This window comes from Harpegnathos saltator, unplaced genomic scaffold (genome assembly GCF_003227715.2).
Source record: "Harpegnathos saltator strain DR-91 unplaced genomic scaffold, Hsal_v8.6 scaffold255, whole genome shotgun sequence".
Taxonomy (NCBI): domain Eukaryota; kingdom Metazoa; phylum Arthropoda; class Insecta; order Hymenoptera; family Formicidae; genus Harpegnathos; species Harpegnathos saltator.
The window spans coordinates 1,883,069-1,904,811 of NW_020230045.1; the positions used below are offsets into that span (position 1 = coordinate 1,883,069).

The 21,743-nt window shown below is 49.4% G+C and overlaps 1 protein-coding gene across 5 annotated transcripts; it reads right to left on the bottom strand.

Annotated features, from left to right (window-relative positions):
* Positions 1 to 812: 812 nt before the first annotated feature.
* Schip1 (Schwannomin interacting protein 1) lies at positions 813 to 21,308 on the bottom strand. Of its 5 annotated transcripts, none has more exons than XM_019845419.2 (12): positions 20,926 to 21,303; positions 18,196 to 18,270; positions 16,565 to 16,839; positions 15,733 to 15,828; positions 12,266 to 12,612; positions 11,634 to 11,993; positions 10,514 to 11,060; positions 9,902 to 9,999; positions 4,356 to 4,467; positions 3,680 to 4,038; positions 3,138 to 3,349; positions 813 to 2,858 (listed from the first exon to the last, which is right to left on the bottom strand). In XM_019845419.2, exons 2-12 carry the CDS (start codon positions 18,252 to 18,254, stop codon positions 2,705 to 2,707), a joined length of 2,619 nt encoding a protein of 872 aa, XP_019700978.1. In that variant the 5' UTR covers positions 18,255 to 18,270; positions 20,926 to 21,303; the 3' UTR covers positions 813 to 2,704. The 5 variants fall into 5 exon arrangements, with proteins under 5 accessions (XP_019700978.1, XP_011153906.1, XP_025155035.1 ...); XM_011155604.3 differs by lacking the exon at positions 20,926 to 21,303 and adding an exon at positions 18,571 to 18,647; XM_025299250.1 differs by lacking the exon at positions 20,926 to 21,303 and adding an exon at positions 18,406 to 18,554.
* Positions 21,309 to 21,743: the final 435 nt, after the last annotated feature.

The window sequence follows — 21,743 nt, forward strand, 5'->3', positions numbered from 1 at the left end:
GCGAGAGAGAAAGAGAGAGAGAGAGAGAGAGAGAGAGAGAGAGAGAGAGAGAGAGAGAGAGAGAGAGAGAGAGAGAGAGAGAGAGAGAGAGAGAGAGAGAGCGAGACCATGAGAGAGTGAGAACGTGAGAGTGATAAAGAGGAAGGAGCAAAGGAAGAACTTGTTACAGCATATTTTATTATTGTTTAGTTATTTACAATCTGTATATTATTAATTAATATTACGATTAAAAGTATTTTGTAGATAATACGCGGCTTTTTCATGAACGTCTCTACGGCCATCGACTGCGTGATTGCGTTCGAGCTCGATGTTTCGCGGTTGATCGTTCTTCCATCGACCGTCGCTCGAAAGAGAGCGATCTTTCACACTCGTTGTTTTCTACGTTTGGTTGAGGTTTCCTGCGATCGATGGCTCGAAAACCGCCCCCGTTCTCGACCGATCACGGGCGAGCGTGTTTTTATTTGCAATTCGTCTCGTAGAACTAAAGTCAGAGATTTCCTACGTGATTGCGCGTCGACAATCGTACAAGTCGCAACGTTTTCGTATAATCGTAGAATCTGGCAATTGTTGAATTCAGTACGGAATTAAGACACGGTGAACTCTCGTTTCGTCGTCTTGCTCTTGCGGCGGGACTCTATTACTTTATCTGAGCAATTTCGACGTTTCTGAAAAAAAAAGGAAAGAACGAACACGTGCACTCTCGATCTGTCAAATCGCGAGGAAAAATTGGCTACTCCCATAACACACGCAAGGATTGCGAATTTCTTCGGGGCTAATGGCGATCGAATCGAGACACACGAGTAATCACTTTCCTTTAAATTCGCCTGAGAGAATAGATCGAGGATCTAACGATAAGTATCGTTTTCACGAGATTCTTTACATCATTCGTGATTTCGGTGGATCCGACGAATGATAGTACGGATACAAAGAACGTAAGGCTGTTTTCCGCGTTGAATTTTTCATCTTCCGTTTTAACCGGGGATGAGGATTCGAGAAGTTGTTACGAATGACACTCTGCACAGCAGCTTTCTTAGACCTTGAGATTTATTTCGGCTACAATTGAGGTCTTGCGTGTGAATGAGATCGTGTGAAACCGACATGCAGAAAAAACAACGCGATGCAAGAACCGAATAATCCATATCGATGAGTATATAATTTTGATTGCGAGTTCCGAGTCGATTCTTGTTCCTTCTCTCTTTTTTTGTTTTTTTTTTGTGGTTTTTCTGTCTTTTCTTTCTTGTTGCACTGTAACGAGGAAACTCTCCGGGCTGAAAACGGCGCGCTCGGCTATGTCGAGTATGTCTCTCTATTCGATTACGTTTTCATAGTCGCTACATATGGACTAATCGCTTTTTGCATTTACTAAACCGCTTATTTGGATATGTAACGCGTTCTTCGTTCTTCACGGTCGTTGCACGGTCCGCCGCCGCCGCGGCTTGTCTTCTTTGCACTTTCCCTTGCCGAGCGTTGCGTTATTCCGGGAATGGCGTATCTTTCGGCGCCTTCCACGTCGCTCGCAATAAATAAGAACCGAGTTTTGCCGTCTCGCCGGAATCTCTCATGTGCCATGAATGAGCGACGACGTTTCTCGAAGCGGCGGATTCGCGACTTCAAGAGAGACTCTATAAGACGGCTTTCTCTATCTGGCAGATCTGGAGATCTCTACCGAAGCGAGGATCGATACCCGCGCAGCCGGATGTTCGCGGATCTACGGATGGACCGATTGAGTTGAAAATGTTCCTTCGTCTGCGCGCGGTCGAAAGTGACCTCGAGTTTTTACGGAATATGTTAACGTTACATCAAAACGCACACGCGCGGATCACTTACACTGTGGCACGACCAGAACGAAGCGCTTTCAAACACCATGGAATCTCAAGATACGGCAATATATATTATATATTATATATAATAATAATCTGATATAAATCTTCGTTTATATGTACAACAGAGAGAAAGGATCCGCCCTCGCGCTATGATTACACTATTACTTTTTTTTTTTCTTTTTTCTTTGTGTTTAAAGGCGATAATCGATACACTCGTAGACACATGCATGCATGTCGCGGGGGGGGGGAGGAGGGGGGACATAATCTGAGCTTACGGGGCCAAGTAGTACAGACGAGAGGAAATAGAACGAGACGGAGAATCCTTAATGTGGGATACGAAAACGAAGGGTCGTTACCCGCTCATTTTATACGCTCGATACGCGCACATACGCAAAAATCTCTACTTCCACGTGATTAACGACGAAGCTGTAAAAACTCTTGGAAATTCGGGGGGAGGGAGAAAGAGAGATATTTGCTCCCTCCTGCCCGCGCTAAAGGTGGAGTACGATCCCACCTGTTTAACGAAGCCGATCGTCTCACAACATCGTCTTTTTTCCTTCTTTTTTTTTTCTTTTTTAGGAGTTCTCGAGCATGCACACCGCGGCTTCACACGCGACCGTCCTTTCGTCCTCAACGATTTTCTCTCTGAGGGGAAGCCTCGTCGTTGAAAGAAAAAGATTTCATCTCATCTTCCCCTTTTCTCGACGAAGAAACTGCCTTCTCGTCTGTTGAAGAGAGTTTCTTCGCCTCTTCTTGTTTCTCCTCTTTCTCCTCTCTTCTTCCTCTCTTCTTGCTTTCTCGCGTCTCCAAAGTCGTCCATGGTGCGTTGCTCCGCTCGGAGTTCAATTTCCGACGAGACTGCGCAGTCTCGTGGCGAAGGATTATTTTCTGACAAAAGCGACCAGACCGCGATTCAGGTGCGTCAGCTTCGGCTTCATCGACAACTTCATCGGAGCTGCAGAGGACTGCTGATGATTCCGATTTGTCGGCTGCTGCATGCTCTGCTTCTTCTTCAACGACTCCTGCTTGGCACCTCTGTGCAAACGAATTGATCGTTCTTTACACTTATGTTTCGCTTGATACATCGCGATAATTCGTGACGGTAAACGCTCAATGTTCTCGTCGTGAGATAAACGTCGTGAGATTTGGCTGATCAAAGGGAGTTGCGTTCTTCGCTAATTCAATGCAAGACATATCTAATGACGATGAAGGATTAATGAAATGAAAGACTGAAGAATGGTCGAAAGCGGTTCTCGCGAGAAACGTCGGACATCAACAAACTGTCTTCGTGAAGCGAACTTGACGGGAACTCACAGGTATCGAGTGAGATCTTCGACGTCGACGAGCATCGAATCTTGCTCCATGTGCAGATCGTCTCTCCTCAGGAGCCCTTCAACGAGCGCCTCATTCAAAGCGGCGATCCTCGCGTGCAGGTCGTTCGCCACTACCTGAAGCTGCGCGACGTTCAGCTCCGTGAGCAGCACTCGGGATAACCTGCGTCTATCTTCGCCCAACTGAACACCGACCTGAGAAGTGGAAGATTCAAGCAACCTTTAGACCGGCCGAGAGAGAACGACCCCGGCGAGTGTCACATTGTAAAGTTAACTGATTGCGAAATCCACTATAAATATGCAAACAAAACACAGAGTCAAGGTCAGGTGAATGTCCCATTAACGATCGATTAGTAACTTCGCCGTGAAAATGTAAATTAATAAATTAATAATACATGTCTTAAGCCAAGCAGTAAAGTTCATCTCGTGGTCGTCGGTTTTGTTTCCTGCTGTCGTCCTGTTAAACTTTCATCGCCGCGTCTCACCTTGACCCTCGCGGTCTACCCGGGACTCTTTTCCGCTCACCTTCTCCAAGCTGCACCGTACCATCTCGGTGATAGGACTCTGCTTCAGCCTCTGCCTCTCCACTTCCATCTGCATATGCGCCATCTCCTTGGCCTGCGCCAAGGCCATTCGCGCCTCGGTCTGCAACCTGGCCTGCCGCGCGAAGAAGTCCGCCTCGTCGACCGGTGTGGAGTTCGAGCTCATGTCGAGTCTCAAGGACGGCAAGCTCAACACCTGCGGCCTTGACGGCGCTTGCTGCTTGCCCAGCTGCTTCGAGCCGAGGGATGTCGGCGTGGAGCCGGGGGATGCGTCGTTCTCCGAGCCCGGGGACTCGGTGTCCGATGACGTCTCGTTCATGAAGCAAATCTGCAGGTTCATTCCTGCGAAGGCGAGACCTGCGTTTTGCATCGTGATGCATCGTGCGACGCTCTGAGGCGCGATCGGTCCGGCCAGTGATTACTCGAGCACGAGGTCGCGACTCGACAAGAAAAACATCGAGAATGTAGGTGAAGCGAGAGCGTGAGAGTAAAAACGAGAGAAAGTCGAGCTTCCGCGTATGCGTCGCTCATTAATGACTCAGTAAACTGTGGCTTTAACAAGTCGAGCGGGTCGCGCTCATGTCTCCTCGTGCTGCAGCTGCTCGCGGTGCCAACGCGGGAGAAACGCAATGCGAAATGATATTCCGATCGATACGAACCGCTCTGAAGACGCGACTGAAGACTCGGCTTTCGGCCGCGCTCGGCGCGCAGGTCTTCAGCATCGGGCCCCATCGCGAGTCTCCTCCTGATCTCCTCGCGATCGTTCCGTCGCTGTGAACAGAGACATTCGAAAAGGTAACTTTAATATCCGAGGAATCTGAAGAATGGCTGATGTATGATTCAAGGATCGCGAAGTCTATCGAGCCTGAAAGCCGATAGACACGAGGAATCTCAGGACCTCAGACCGAGACAACGCTCAGACATAACTAACAATTTCTATATAGATAAAATATAATCAGCAATTTCAGACAAGTGAGATATCACGAATTCTCTTCGAGGTCATTTCAATGTCGCGGAATTCTTCACGTTCCCTCTTTTCTTTCTCCCTCTCTCCCTCTCTCTCTCTCTCTCTCTCTTTCTCTTTCTTCTTCTCGCATCTTCATTATATCAAATCACACCTGCAGCTTGTCATCGAGCTCGCCTCGTACGACTCTGTCGAACCGCGTGATCAGATCTTCTCTCTCGCCCTCCTTCGTCTCCTTCGGCCGCCACTCGACCGCCACGCTCGCTTCCGGTGGCTTGTCCGTCTCCGCGATGGTTTCTTTGTCGTCATCCTGATGCCACACAAATTAGCACCTTCCACTTCGTTCGTCCGACGTGATACACGCCGGCGATATCGCTTTTGCAGTCTCGCGAAGGGCGACCAATGTCCGCGAACTCGAGACGCGTGGGTCACGATAGGCAGAGGCAGTGTCTCCCGAATTTCTCCACACCTTGTGTGTGAATATTGCGTGAAACAGCCACCGAGAGAGCTGAGTTTTAACAGCTCGCGCGCGAAAACACGTTCGCGATCATGATCTCTCATCCCCCCCGAACTGACTCGGATTTTTATCTACATCTTGTGATGATGACAGTATTGTGGGTGCCACGAGATGCAACATCGGGCGTCTGTGTGTGTGTGTGTGTGTGTGTGTGTGTGTACGGAGCACTTCCGAAATGCCGCGAGCTCAAATTTACAGACAGCAGCTCGACCGATGTTGCACCAACAACGTCCGCTTCCACACGTACGCTAAAATTTAGCTTGTTGATTAGCACGGCGACTTCCGCGACCCACTTTCACGCCTGCGCCGGTCTGGAACTGTGTACCGAATCGCCCAGGCCGTCGACCTTCCTGTTGGAAGGACAGCAGGAGCGCAAGAATTTAAATCGAAATCGCCCGATGTCAGACGTAACAAAGTGCCAGCTCATTCGACACGTGCGCTCATCATGTGTAAGCGAGATCGGTCGAGCGGTGATAAGCGCGGGACTTTAATGTATTCATAATAAGTGATTAATTCTTTTGACCGGTTCACTCGATTGATAATAATAATTAATGGTAATCAAGATGGTAATCGACAGATTTAATTAAGAAACGGGAGAATTTATAATCTGAAATAAATTCACCTGGTTCTTGCGATCAGTCGACTCCGATTTGCAATATTGCGCTTGAAATTCTACGCTGACGTAAAATAATGGAGCATCAAGGCTCGACTCGTATCCTGCGTTCGAACTCCTGCGGTAACGCTTACGCTTTTTAGTACGTCCAAGTTAAGCGTGTCGCAATAATCGTCGGCTGCCGCGCAACGATAAGTACAAGAAACTGCGGCGACCGAGTTGCCCGTGAGCCAATGACTCACCATAGCCGAACGCCGATGAGACAATGCATTGATAACGGTTGCGCGTTTCGCTTCGCTGTTTCAAGTTCTAAGAAGTTCTAAAAAGAGTCAGATTCGCGAATAATTGATTATCGCGCAGAGCGCACGTGCGACTCTGATGTCATTGTCGAGATGTGTCGAGCGAAGCTTCGCTGCCGTCTGCTATCGCAACGTTTCTGTCTCAGCGCGACACTATCAGCAAAAACATCTCTTTCCCTTGAATCGGTGCGTTTTTTTTTTCATTACTCGCGTACACTAGGAAGAGAAATTTAGTATCTCTAACAAAACTGTTTAGTTTTGAGGCTGATTTTTTAATAGCAACCAAATATCTTGTTTTATATAACAAAATATTTAGTTGTCTCAACTAAATATATTTTTCTGCTTTGTTCTCTGGACCAAATAATTTTGTTCTTAGACTTCATATATAAAAATTAAGCATTTTAGTTATTTCATCCATAAAAATTACACAATAACGAGATATTATTTTACATAAACTAAAATAATGCCCGATGGATACTATTTTGCCTTTTTGTGCATTAAAATTTAGATTTTATCTATTAAGAAAAAATTATAGTATTTTTAGCAAAATTCATATAGTTAAAGCTTTTTGTTGCCGTAACAAAAGTATTACGTTATACGAACAAACTGTAATCAAACAAGATATTTGTTTACAGGAACTAAACAATTTTGTTGGGCATATTTTAACCAAATTACTTTGTTGTTACAACAAAATTTTGGTTCACGCAACAATACATTTTTCCTAGTGTACCTGCATACAGGATGTCTCGCGCGAATTATTCACACAGCGCAGTTGCTCGTGAAAATTGTTTCCTCCGCAGAAAAATCAAGTCATACACGGAGACTCTTCAAAAATTTCAACACAACACGTTTTCGAAGGCAAGCCTCAGATGAAAATTCGGCTGAAGCAAAGTTCACTCGAGGTCGATCGGAAGAGATCAGTTTCCTCTCCATTCGGTCGCCCAAGGCTTAAAGCTCGCGGAAAGCTCCGCTTCTTCGGTCCTCGCGGGAGCTCTCGATACCTCGACGATGTTCTAAGAGAAAATTGACGAGTCCGCGTAAAAGCAGCGCTGCGTAAACAATGAGCGCGAGTTACAGGACACCCTGTATCCCCCTCCGTGTCCAAGCCGCAGTTCGTCGGTTTTGCGAAACGCGCGATGCGGTACACCGTGTCGCCCTTCGTCCACGCGCGCGCTCCTTACAAGATCGAAGTCGTCGTAAGTGAACGTGTAGAGGTCCGCGACGAATCGCGAGTCCTTCTTGTAGTGCTTGCGCGACTTGTTGCTGCTGCCCATGATCGCGCACTCTCTCGTCGTGCACCTGCTGCTCTGATCTCGTCCTTATCGGAAAAATACGAGCGCAGCTTCGCCCCTCTCCTCCTCCTCCTCTCTCCCTTACGGACTTAGCCGCGCCGATCCATCAGCGTTCACCAGCTGCAGTCTCAGGTGTTGTCCCGCTCTCTGGGCTTCCACGAGTCTCTCGTCACCCTCGAGAGCCTCTTTTCACTCGCACGGCGAACTCGCTTTCTCGCAGTCTCGCGCTACCGGTCAGAGAATCGTGATCTAGAAAGGGAGTCGCCGATATCGCACGAGCAAGGCTGTCGATGCGAAGGCTGGTGATGACCCCGAGGAGTATTCGCGAGTCACGAGACCCGCGCGCGCGAGACAAAGACGGCGCGAGACTGAGTCGCGAGGTGAGTCGAGTGAGATCCTTCGTTAAGGTTTGCCGGCCGAAGGAGGTGCTCGATCGCGAAGGTAGCGGCTGCGGCGATGGTGGTGGTGATGGTGGTGGTAGTGGTGGTAGTGGTCGTGGAGGTGGCGGCGGCACGAGTCTCTACCTGGCCTAGCACCTAGGAAGGCGCTTCTCACGATTCTCGGTGAAAGTGCTGCTGGACGAGAGTGTGTTGGCTAGTGCGTGTCGGCCGCGTTTCCGAGTTCGCGTGTGCAATTCGCTCTACGACACGCGTAAAACGGGTGGAGTGTATCCACCAGATGCCGCGTGCGGATAAATCGCGACGCGTCACTCGGGTATTAAGTCATTGAGCCGAGCTGACGCTTCGCTCGTCGCCGCACGAGGATTGTCTCTGCTTCGGCCTCGGTTTTTTGTCACTTGAAAACAGTTTTGTTTTTTGTTTTTTTTTTTTTACGATTTCCCTCGCTTCAGTTATTCCACCTCGGATATTACACCTAGCGAGATGTGCAAACGATCAAAATAATTCCGATTGGATCTTACTCTTGTGAGATATTAGAATATGTCAACGTTTCAATTTAACATTTCTTTTTTAAGTTATTAGTTATTTTATAAGAAATTAATGTTGGAAAGAAGCTATACTATCAGGCATTCGATGAGCAGAAAAGAAAAAATCTGATTTATTTTTACAGTAGTTTTTGCCACACAATACATTGTGGCTGCTGTATAATAACGGATAATTGTGCGAACAAAAAATATGTATCCGAAGATGATTAAACACATAAAATGCAGCAAGTTATACATTCAATTTTCACGAGCCTGCCATCAGGTGGAGAGTCTAGAGAGCCTAATAATTGACCGCGTGGAAGAAATGCTTCGTGTTTGATGCACTATGCAGGCTGCAACGCGTCGGCTACATCGTTGTAACAAAAGATCGTTAAGTCATCTTCGGGGTCGTGCGTAAAACGTTTCGGTTGACCGGTCATGCGTGACTTCTGACCTACGCGCAATTCAACATTCGGAGCGCGATGCACGGTTCTCTCGCGATCCCAGTGGACTGAAAAGCCTAAAAACGTTATCACGTCGGGAAGAACGTTGCAGAAAGCGAAATAAAAGATCACACGGAGCGGATTCGTACGTATATTAATTGCTCCCGCTAAATATTTTTATCAGCCGCCGTGGTAGATCCGAATGCACAGCACACAAGCTCAATTTATTACATCGCATCGCTCGCTGCACTTCGTCATTCGAAATCCTCGAACATGTCAGGGTTTATCAGTCGCGTGATGCAAAACATCGCGCGTGTGCGCGCGCGCGCCTTCATTGATAATAATAAACCGTGACGTCTTCAGCCCAAATCAATTTTCAACGGCCGAAATTTGGATACGCGGTCGCTGCTAATTTAGGCGGATAAATTGCAGTATTATTCGATGTATCCAATAATAATTATGTGTGTCGAAATATATCGCGCTTTGCGGCATGCAGATATAATCACAGGAAATAATGTCGCCTGTCAGACAGTTCCGGGAAGAAAATCCGGCGAAATCTCTCCGGAAAATCGGACGTTCCCGAGATGACGCTTTCTAAGTCCTGTTGCACGTTCGCTCGAGGTACTCGAATAAGACCTACATATGCATCCGCCCACCACATAGATGCCCCCGCGTAGTGCATTCGATGCAAACGTGAAACTTTAGAGATACGCGGAATTGATGTTGTTTGTCGAACGTATTCAAGAGAGTCTCGAGCGGATAACCGGATGAAACACTGAAGTGGACGCACGAGTGGACTACACGCGAATAAACCGGAGACTTTCGTTGATCCGGCAGAGCTTTAGTTGGCTCAAGAGTGTATTTTTTTGTACAAGAGAGCAAAAGAGAGAGGAGAGAGAGAGAGAGAGAGAGAGAGAGAGAGAGGAGAGAAAGACTGGAAATCGATGGCATTGCATTGAGCGTCAGAGAAGAAATTGATGTATGAAGCAGCCAAGTAAAAAGGAATGCACAATTTTTGCACGGTATATTTCGATCGTAAAAATATTCCTAATCGCAACACCATTATCCTGCGACGTTAAACGGAGACTTGAAGTCGCTACGTACACACTCGCGCGCGAGAAATAATCATTACTTGAAAAATTGCTAATCACTCACCCGACGTTCCTCCTCGCGAGCGGCTCTGAGGTGTGACTCGATAGCGTCCAAGTCGATCTTTGGCATCGCCGTCTCGATGTTGTAAACGTCGAAGCCGCCTTTAACAGTGCGCAAATGTCAAACGTGAGAGTCCTTTACAGCGACGAGGCGGAGGTACGACCGAAACAGCTGAACGGAAACTGCCGAGTGTGCCGGAGCATCGCGTGCATACGTAATCTCGAGAGGTCGAAATCTACGATTTATCTTGTCCGGTTGTGTATTTTACACGAGGCGCGTTAAATATGTATCCGTTGCACAACCCGTTGTCCCGAATCTCCCGCTGTGCTCTTTATCGCGGGCTTTTCGAGCTGCCTTAGTATCGATTCCTCTTTTTATTTAACAGTAATAATACTAATAATAACCGACATACATCCAACGTTACTGACGCTCATCATTTAATATCTCAAAAAAAAGAAAATAATAATAATAAAGATCACGCTAGTAGCGGTTAAAAAACCCGCATAAGCAATAACGACGATTATGATAAAAATAAATTAACAAAATAAAAATACAGCCCAACACACACACACACACATACACAAGAGAATACAATACTCGCATGAAAAGATCTACCTGGCCCGTTCTCGATGTCAGCTCTGCGCTTATCAGGACGTCTGTGAACATTGGAGATTCGTGGGTGCTGATACTGCTGATGTTGCTGCTGTTGCTGCTGCTGCTGTTGGCGGCGCTTGGCCTGGTTTCTGGCCATCTTCTCCTTCTTCCGAGCGTCCACGCTGGAGGCCTCTGGCAGTTCACGGTCCAGTAGCTTGTTGGTGTCCTCCACGTGGTCCTTGATGACCGAGGTGGATCGCGGCTGAGCGCGTATGCTCTCGATCGACTCCATCGCGACCACGTCCGGCACCGGCTGGGCGTATTTCTCGAGGTCGACGCCGATGTCCCGACCGATGCTCGACAGCAAGTCGATCTCCTCCAGTTTCGTGTACGTCGGCCGCTCCTCGGCGAAGCCCTCGGAGTAGTCGCTGTTACTCTCCGACTCGTCGTCGTCGGCCGAGCCGCCCGACGTCACCGGCTGACGGTTGCCTATTTTGGACCGGGCTGGGTGAGGCAACTCCTTTGCCTCGCGTATCAGGTCGATGTGCTCCACCGCGACGTCCTCCGTCTGAGCGGCCAACCGAGATCGTGCGCGTTTAATCGACCGTGCTCGAGCGCGTCGACAGTTAGGACGGGCGCGAGTCGGCCGCAGTGACGGGAAGTAGGATTAGCCGGGAGACACATCGCGCGATTGTCGTGCAAATTAATCGGGCAACGTCGAGGAAGCGTCAGCCGGTCGTAGGAATGTGCTCAGTCGGCACGTAGGTCGAAAAGAATTGCGTATCTCGCGAGACGAGATTAAATATCGCGAGCGGGCAACGATCGAGGAATATTTAGCGACAATGAGCAGCTTTAATTCGCTCCGGCGAAGCTTGAATGTTAATCGAGGTTAAATTAAACGCGACCGCAATTGTTCGGTGGTTACATTAAAAATTCGGTAGGTCTTTAGAGAGAAAAAAAACCGCTGGCGAAATCAAATAATTTTCAAATATCCTATTCTTTTTCCTGCCCTTTTTCGTCCAACATTTCTCCTAATCGCCTAATCGATGCAAAATTTGATTTTTAATTGGCATCGTTATATTTAGCATCTCGATATATCGAAGTCATCATTAAAAGCAAAATACTTCCAATTCACACTCACCTCGCTGATCTCGCTGGTCTTGCTGGAGTCCACGATCTCCTCGATTTCCGGAAACTGCAGGCTCTCGTTCACGCTGGTGGTGAGCTCCACCAGCTCGACCTCAACCGGCACTTCGCGCTCCCGTTTATCCTCGAGGACTGCCTGCGACAGTTCGGGCGCGTGCTGGTCCACCTGGTCGGCCAGGCCCTCTTCCGGCTCCAAGACCGTCAAGTGGGTCTCCGCCTCGACGACGCCGTTCACGACGACCTCCGGCTCCGGCGACAGCGACTTCTCCTCGGACCTGGAGACCTCCACGCTCTTAACGTAGTTGATGCACTTTTCCGAAGGCGGCACCACCGACTCGTACAGAGAAGTCACAGTCTGGAACGAGAGAGAGAGAGACGAGAGCGGCATGATGATGTCACGCTTGTACGCTCGTAGGAGTACGCTCGATTATTTTTACGCGTTGATAACCACCGACAGTCGACTCGACTGGCTGCACGGCCCTTGTCGAGTCGACGCGCGCCGTTTCACTAATGACAGATTCGATTTACTACTCGTTCGCTGCAGAGCGATGAAGGGCTTCCGGTTCGACGTGAAACTTGCCCTTCAAGGTCAAATCAACGGCCGGTCCATCCAAAAATGCACATCACCTGTATGTTGAACTTGGGCTTCTCGTAGAAGACCTTGCGGTCGTTCCGTTGGCCGCACAGATGATTGATGCTGTCGTCGACGTTGTTGTTGTACTCGTTGCCGTTCTCCAATGGCGCCTGCTCCTGGTGGATGCCAGGGTAGAGCGGCGGGTAGTCGGAACAGCTGTCGTGCTCGTCCTCGGTCAGGTCGGTGTCTGACAGCAAGGAAGGCGCCAGGTGCTGGAAACCGGGGTAGTTGGGGTTGACGATTCCGCGGCAGCCCGCCGGCAGGTTCCCTTCCTCGGACCAGTCGGACCACTCGGACGGCGTCAGCTCGTGCGACGAGTTCTCCTGCGGCGAGTTGCGTCCTGCAACAATTGGCGCGCACTCTGCCTCAGCATCGGCCGGAATACCGAATAATTGGACGTCTCGTCGGAACGTGACTCATCGTCATCATAGTGAGAGACTGGCTCGTGCTCGCTCGTAGGGAGCTTTCATCGCCTCTCAGCCCACCCGCAAGACCCTCGCCGCTCGTACACATACACACATACACACACACACACACACACACAGAGAGAACTCTCGTTCTCGCGGGTGATGATGAGGACAATTCGCCATGCCGCTTCGGATAATTCTCGATCTCGGTCAGTTCTCGGTATATGATCGTTTTCTCAGATCATCCAGTCGCTCGTGGTGAATTTACTCTTTAACCCTTTAACGCCTACTAGTAACTATAGTTACCAGAAAAGTATTTAAGAATCCATAACTTAGTCAAAAATGGAGATATTTTCGTTTTCTTTGCACCTGCGCCGTAAAGGTGAATTCTTCTTCGAAAAAATGGTATATAGATTGTATGTAGATTCGGTTTAGTCTATTCTTAGCTCAGTTTTAATGATAATATGTTTTGTCAAATTCCAAGTAGGCATAGTTAGCATTGTTACTGACATCTAGAAGTGCACTATAAATGAATAGATTGGTATCTGTTATAATTTTATACATTTGGAAGCTTTCTCAGATACAAAGTGTGAAATTAAAAGAATACAGAAATTCAAAATGGCGAATCCAATATGACACGAAAATCAAGAAATCAAGCTATTTTCGTGAAACCTGGTGACCTACAGTTTTTTATGCGGCGAAAAATGAAGGGACGATTGACTATCTAAATGATGATCTATAAGATATTCTTCTGAAATAGTAAGCTTAACGCTCTGAATGATAAACTTCACTCACAAATATAGCAAAATTTCAGTTCAAAAATGTCAAGCTGACTATCAGAGTTATGTCGTATAGATTACCCTTCATTTTTCTCTGTATAGATTGCTCATTTCGTATTTGCTTTAATATATCCAAATTATATTTACCAATAAACAAAAAACGAACGATAAAAAAAACCAAACTAACGAAACCGACAAACGAAAAGCGGAAACTTCACGTACTCATTTATTCAGAAAGTAGTTTTTCGTAAATATAAAATTCTGATATCTTTTTTGGTTACCACTACTTATAGTTTCAGTTCAAAAAAATTCAAATTTTATTCTTAAAATACTTATAAAAAAGTCGGGCGTTAATATGAATGAACGACTCCAGAGTCTCTCTGTTCCCAACACCCGAATGATTTAGCATTTCTCGTCCGCAGACAATGCGAAAAATCCACTTGCGGACAGCAACGTCAGTCTCTACCGACGTCGATCAAAGCTGAGTTTAGACTCTATTCGGACCAAGATTGGAAGTCGGGTTAACGTTTCATCGACATCGGTGAAAAGGGGCATCACAAAGTTGACCGATGTGAACTTAGCGCCTAACTTTAAAAAATTTTTTAAATGTTTATATCATAGGTTTGTATCTCGTTTGTACCTGTTTGTACCATATTTTATTTCGTTTGTACCTAAAGGGTTAAAAAGTTATGGAAGGGTAAAAAAATCGCCAGCGCCCAACTTTAAGATATTTAAAAACGGCCAACGCCATTCGAAAGAGCATCGTTTGTACCCGTTTGTACCTCCTTTCAAATCGTTTGTACCTCAAAGGGCTCGGAAGTACAGAATGCTCTTTCGAATGGCGTTGGCCGTTTTCAAATATCTTGAAAAATGGCGGAAGTACCTTCAGCGCGTATTTTGAAAAGCCTGTACTTCCGAGCCCTTTGAGGTACAAACGATTTGAAAGGAGGTACAAACGGGTACAAACGATGCTCTTTCGAATGGCGTTGGCCGTTTTCAGATATCTTAAAGTTGGGCGCTGGCGATTTTTTATCCTTCCATAACTTTTTAACCCTTTAGGTACAAACGAAATAAAATATGGTACAAACAGGTACAAACAAGATACAAACCTATGATATAAACATTAAACAAATTTTTTAAAGTTGGGCGCTAAGTTCACATCGGTACAAAGTTGTCTTTCCCGTCCGCGCAGTCCGAAGCTGTTCGCGGCGGCCGCGAGCTAATTATCATGGCGAGACGCCCAATTCGACGATAATCTCGATCTCGACCTAAAGTTACACGATTCCGGATCGCCTCATCGCGGATGATGGTTTAATGTCAAGGATGCGCCACGCGTTATTAATGGCAGCCGTTGGAAAATATCGAAGTTCGCCACGAGCGGCCGTGGCGTCGCGAAAGCGCGACGAAACCTTCGACCACCATTACTTTCCAATAAAATCTCGGACGTTCCGCACAACGTGCGGCACTCTGAAGAAGCGTGAGTAAAAAGTAGGGCGATCAATTGCTCAATGTCCGATAGATGCGATGATCCGCGATATTAATAGGTGATTCGGAGACGCGAGCGCGCGCGCGTCCGTCCAGTCATCGCTCGCACGATTGTTGCTCCGCGCGCGCGCGCTCGCCTCGCTGTCTCTCATCGCCCGACTGCCTCAATCGATCATCCTCTTTTTCTTCCTACGTGAATGATCTCGTGCTTGCAGGATGAAATTGCAACATGTCTACGTGAATGTATAAAATTTATGTGCGGCTGCATTTATGTGTTTATGTGTGAGTTCTGACGACGACTACGTGCGCGCGACTCGATCGTCGAGAGGCGCGTCGCGTCCTCTCGGCAGGATCGATTCGTGTATACAGAGTCCTCAGGATCGCCATCTCAGGGGGATTTCTTTCGAGTTCACTTGAAACTGGTGGAAACAAATTTGCCTGCCTCCTTCTCTCTCTCTCCTCTCGAGACTGACCCTTTGAAGTTGAAGAAAGGCTTTTCTCGGTGGTCTTCCTGCAAGTTGCTCCTTTCAAGGACCTTGATCGTAAGTATATGACTCGTAAAATCTTAAAAAAATTTCCAAAAATTCAAGAATAAAGAGAAAATAGAAATATTTCGGAAAATAAGCGCATTAATGAGAATTTGGCTTGGAAATATTTTCTTAACTCCGAGGAATTTAAAGGAAGAGAGGTGTCGTTTTCGTCAGCAGCTTCAAGTCAGTCGAGAGAAAATTCCTCTGAGAAGGCGGACATCCTGGACACCATGAATGGATTCAGGACGAAGGAGCTCACCTTCGTAGTCGGCGAGGCTCTCGACGGAGCTGTTCCTTCGTATCCTGGGCTCAGTCAGATTGTTGTTTACGTTGGCGGATCGCTCTTCGGTTGTGCCTAATAATACACGTCATCGACTTTAAGCTACTTTCTCTTTCTCGTGGCCGCCGCTGAAAATCCTCTTTATCACGCTCTTTATCGACTCACACACCCGCCACCGGATGAAAGACGCGAATCCGTTTCGCGGGATTTCTATGACTCGTCCTCCCTCCGGCGAGTGCAAACGCGCGCGCGGCAACGTGTGCAAACTCGAATCGGTCACTTCATCAAGCGCGCTACAATACCTGTTTCACACGTCCAGCGCCATTCGGATCATCGTTTTCCACGCTGAAATAAACGATCCGAGCGGCGCGTAAGTGGCTTAATAACGCGTCGGATAATTGACGGTGACGTCTCATTGAGCGCGCCATTGTCGTTTCGATCCAGTAACTTATTTATACGCGCATCAAGGGAGAAGGAAAAAAGTTAACGAGAAACGAACGTTCGTTCCTCCTCACTTATCCCGCGCGTTCCGTTAAAGACACCCCGCTTTGTCAGGCACTTGCGCAATCTTACGCAACCCTCGAATAAAAAGAAAGATCCATACTCGCTGCAAAAACAACTGTACGGCTCGTTGAAGGATATTCCTCGCCAAGTCTCGACCGTCTTCCACGTGAATTTTCCCGCGACTCTAGGGAGGCAATGATCTCCCTTTCTCCTCTGACCCTTCCCATCTTTTCCTCTTTCGACTCACGAGACACACATACACACACACACGCACGCACATACACATACACGAGCGAGCAAAACTCACCCTCATAATCGGCGAGACTCTCGACGGAGCTGTTCCTCTGTATCTTCGGCTCGGTGAGATTATTGTTGACGTTGACCGGCTGCTGCAGCGGCGAGTTGCTCTGCTGCACGTTGTCGCGCGCGATCGCCAATGAGGACCACGTGGTGGTGTCCTCGGCCAGCCGGAAGTCCGCGGAGTCCGGCTCCGACGCGAGCGAGCCCGGGCTCGTCGCGTTCTCGTTGCGATCGCCGATCTCGCCGGCGATGCTCCGGCTCGGGCCGTGCCTGCGGAGCTGGCTGCGTGCGAGACCGAGAAATGAGTCCAGGTGGATCGATACTACACGTACATACGTAGGTACGTACGTACGTACGCTGGGCACAAAGCAGTAACGGCCGTCGAGGTATAGGCGGCGCGGCGCCGAGAGTATAGGCAACACGCCTACACGGCCACCGCCAAGAGAGAGAGAAAGAGAGAGAGAGAGAGAGAGAGAGAGAAGGAAGGTACCACGCGCGCGTTTATATTTATAGCGCGCTCGCAAGTAGAAAATAATCAGGTGACTTTGTCGCGAATCCGCTGGAAGACTGCGGCGGCCTACGTGGGCCGGCTTCTTTGCGAAGGATACCTCGACGACGCTGCGCGTGTAGCCGGCGAGTCGAAGGACGTACTACGTCGGGATGAATGACAGAGGAAGCCCGGCAACTACACAACAGCAACATCGCATCGATAGCACAATTTCTCATTCAGCAGCGTGCGAGTGCGATGGAACACGTGTTGCACGCAAGAGAGTCGAGTGAGAAGTTAGAACGTTGATGTGATGTTGCTGATGTTGGCTGATATTCGTTCCCATCGGGATATCGGGACATTGAATCGGTCCTTGGGGCGAACGACGAGTGACGATGGGATACGTCTTGGGAAGTCTTGGTGCTGCGGCGGCAGCTCGAACGCTTCATCGAGTTGCTCGAGTGGATTCTTTTCGACGACCAGAAGCGATATTGCGATTATCGCGAGGTCGAGTCGTCGCGCACGTGATTTTGTAAATCTTTCAAAGTCGGGGACAGACTGATTAGCGTTCGTGATCAATTGTTGAACTCGCAACTCGCAACTCGCAACTTTCGCGCGGAGTTCCCGTTGCTCCGTAGAGCAACGGAAGAATAGCAACTGATACTGTATCGACTACAATTAAATTACAGCTGACGTTCTCTTCCGTCTCTCGAGATAAGAGCAGAGAGCCCTCCTTCGTGGTACCGCCGCGTCTTGAATAAAACATGTGTTAAAAGGCAAGTCCGCGTAGAGGAGTGCAGATACAGCAACTGAGCAAATGAAACATTCACGATGCAAAGAGGGCAGGTCACGCAATCTCAGCCGCGTTTCAGCCGCGACGTGTTTCGCGCTGATGAATTATCGGCGCGGCGAAAATGCGGAGAAATAACGAGCGCGCGACGACGCCGCGGCGCGATGCTGCGAAACACGCATTACGTAACACGAAGTGCGCGAGGGGCAATTTTCTCCCCCGGCCGGGCCGACGGCCGCCCTCCGGCGGCGTTTCGATCAGGCCGATTATTATCTTCGCACGTGATCGCACGGCCAGCCGCCGGCGATTAAACACAATTTTTGCCATCGCCGGAGTGCGCGCGCGTTTCTCTGTCACTTACTTGTTGTTCAGTCCAGCAGGATGCAGCGGCACCGAGACGACGGCCTCCCTGAGCCGCATGTCGATTCGTCCGTGTCTGAAAGAGAACCGGAAATGTTAGACGCACCGCTGCGGAGAGTGGCACGGGGGTGCGGAAGCAGAGTCGCCCCCGCGGATCATCGCGGCCGGTCTCGACGCCGATCTCGCGTACCTCGCGAACACGGAAACGTACGCGAGCACCTGACCTGGCGCGCACAGGAGTCCTCCGCGACGACGAGCGCGGAAGAAACGCGTCGGGGCTGCCGATGAGTCGCGGCGGAATCGATCGTACGACACGCTCTCTCTCGTCCGGCCGGCATTTGCAAGGCGACCGACGGGAAAAGGGAATGGGACTCACCGTCCGCCATGTTGAAGCCGTGCGCAAGGGTGCTCGCGTTCCCCGCGGTTTATCGACTCACGACCGACACCCTCGTTTCACCCTCTCCGGCCGGCCCCCCCTTCCCGCTCCTCTCCCCGTCCGCCATCCCTCGCAGCCGTCGTCCGTCAGGGACGGTCTTGGATGTAAGATCACCCTCCGAAAAAAAATTCCCAACCCCTCGGGAGTCTCGATTTCGCACCCGCGGTCGCCTTTCTTCGGTTTCTTCGACTTCTTCCCCCCCGTCTTCTCGCGTTGATCGGCAGTGATAAACTCTGCCATCGACTCGCTGTATCATTTTGAGTTTTATCTTTCTCCGTTTCCGCGTAACTTCCATGTTATTCTTTCAGACACAGAATTATCAGTTTAGCGTCTCGCGAGCGCCGCGGAAACTAAGTAAAGCAGTGCAGCGAGTTCTGAATTCGAGAACGGATATTGAGGATGAAAATATTTTGACAAATAATACCCTCCGTACAACCCGCAACCGATTTCCCGTTATCCCCAGAAGCCGGTCCTGTCGTCTACGTAGCGTCATCTCCGTCTCGCACGTGCGCGGCAACCCTCAGGCAACCCCTATGCACCCTCTCAGCCGCCCTCATCTTGCTTTACAACCCCTCGAAGTTTTCTTTCGCGATGCGCGCCATCCGTCCGCGTCTGTCGCGCGTATTTAACGTGGCATCATTGAGGAGTTTATTTCAGTCTCAGCCTTGCTAAGAAAATTTTTGCAATTTTACGAGTCAGCTAATAATATACCGTAATCGAATTTCCTTTCAAATTGTCCTTCACAAGTCGATTCTGATTCCGTCGAGAGATCTTTAAAATATCTCTCTCGATAAATTCAGTCTTTCGCATATTTTTAGAACTCCCTTTCCAGACTTTGCATCTGTTACTTGACGAATATCTCAAATTCACTTCGCGAGGCCCCAAGTTCCAAATTTCAGAATTCGACTTGCTCTACAAATCCGACCGCAGGCGAAGAACGATTCGGGAATCGCTGCGGGAATCCGTTGATTCCGCGAGACGAAAATCTCGCCTTACACGTGGAGTCGCGATTGATTCCGATATCTTCGTGAAGTCCGGCTTGATGATCTCGCTGGCGACGCGTTGCTTGCGTAGCCAGCCAGCCAGCCAGTCAGTCAGTCACGCGTCGATCGATCGACTCGCCGCGACGCGACGCGACGCGACGCGTCACGGCGTCGCTCTTTCTGTCGCGACGCTCGGAAGAGCGTCGTCGTCGGCGGCGCGTGCCGCGAATTTTATCCGCGCGAAAGCGCACATCGCGACGCCGGCCTCGTCGTTAACGAGATGCACCTTGTTGCACGCGTGCACCGCTGCGCGTTCCGCCTCGAGGCGGTCGCACGCGGAACACGCGCGACGAGATGTACAGCTACTTTCAGCCGAGCGTTACTGTTGTATGTTAAGCCGCTGGGGGTAACACGAAAGGAGTGCGCAAAGGGGAAGATTCGCGAGAAGAGTTGCATCCCGAGCAAGGCATTGTTTGAATCTGCGCGACGACGACGCGACGAGTCCTCGCTGATGCGGCATAGTTATTTATAGCGAACTTATAATGACTATTGGATTCGATTATTGGAATATTCGCCGGGTGGGAGAGCACTCGTTGTGACGAGCATACATCGGCTCCAACGATTGCGGGATAAATATTCGTGTCGTCACGTTGACGAATCAATAGGTCGCTCTAATTGCGCGAGTCTAAGTTTTAATTACGTCGCTCGAACTTACATCAGTTCACGCGGCAACTGCCGCTCTCAATGTTAGCTCGCCGGATATATTCAGCTCACCGTTATCGCCGCGCATAGATTTGTCCTGCGATATTTACGCTTACGGCGTCCGACAAGACAGACAAAGAATTCGCAAGTTGTCGAGCTCGCGAGTTGTCCAAATCAAATTGTCGCGAGAGGTACCGGAGATCTGTTCTCTCAGGGAGATTAATTTTCCCCTTGCCATCGGCCGTGTTTCACGCTCGTCAATGCCAATTATCATCCCGACCAATCGATCAGACGTCGAAACAAAGGCCTCGAGTCCCCGAAGGAGTTACGAAACGGAGAACATCCCGCGAACGGGACTCCTCGTATGACTCACGACCTGTCATCCCGTCGATGGGGTCGCCACGGTTTTGGTAAAAGAAAAAAGGATCCCATGCAATACAATACACTTCGTCACCCACGCATCCCGACGCGATCATCCACGCACACACACAACCGCGCACCTGCATAGGCGTATGTACCATTCGCGAAAGAGAGAGAGAGAGAGAGAGAGAGAGAGAGAGAGAGAGAGAGAGAGAGAGAGAGAGAGCGAGAGAGAGAAATTGTCACTTACGTTCTCGAACGGCGACGAAGATCGCAGACGGCTCTGCTCCTGCCGCAGGACGAAGATCTTCCCTTCTCTTCCGCTCCGCGTGTCCTTCGCGCGTTGAGCCGCCGCCTCAAGGACCTCGCACCGCGAACGCTGTACCGGGTGCAGCTCTGAGGAATGCGCTGTTCAGCGAGAGAGCGCGGAAACGGCGAGCCGGAGTGCGCGCTGACTCACGGAAGAAATGCAAAAGGAAGCGCGCAGCGATGCGTTTTCGTGCGGCGCGAGAACGAGAGGAGACTGCGAGGCCACGGTGTCGGCGTTCAATGTCCCTCTCGTTTCCTCTCTCTCTCTGTCTCTCCGCCCGATGGATACCGCCCTCTCGCTCCGACGAGCGTCCCCGTCCTCGTTTCTCTCTTTTTCCCCGTCCGTCCGCCCCCGTCGTGTCGCGTGTCGGTTTCACCCTTGGCGACGAGGCGGAGAACGCAGGCGCAAACCCCTCCTCGCACGGGGGTTGCCAACTCGCTTTGTCCTCTTCTCCACCTCTCGACATGCTCTCCCCGACTCTTCTCCAATTATCAGCACGGTGGTCGATCTTGATTTGGAGCGACGTGCGAGTCGACGACCGACACATTGTTCGCGCTCGTCGTCGTTAGCTAATCCCCACGCCCCGCGGATGGGTTATTAATGCTGCTGTTAAGACTAAATAATTATACAAGTAGCGACAAATTTGACGTCCAATTTTTCGACGTCGTTGGATGCCGCGAATTCGCTCGCTGGATGCGATTGCAGGACTGTTCCATTGCACGTTCGTGTCGATCTATCTTTGTATTTGCACAGATACA

What these genes read in the sequence shown, in the direction of transcription:
- Schip1 (XM_019845419.2), bottom strand. Translation starts at nt 18,254, where the DNA reads ATGCGGCTCAGGGAGGCCGTCGTCTCGGTGCCGCTGCATCCTGCTGGA. An exon ending in AGCCCAAGTTCAACATACAG is followed by an intron (nt 11,994 to 12,265) that starts GTGATGTGCATT and finishes CTCTCGTTCCAG; the next exon opens with ACTGTGACTTCTCTGTACGA. An exon ending in TACGGTGCAGCTTGGAGAAG is followed by an intron (nt 3,350 to 3,679) that starts GTGAGCGGAAAA and finishes TCCACTTCTCAG; the next exon opens with GTCGGTGTTCAGTTGGGCGA.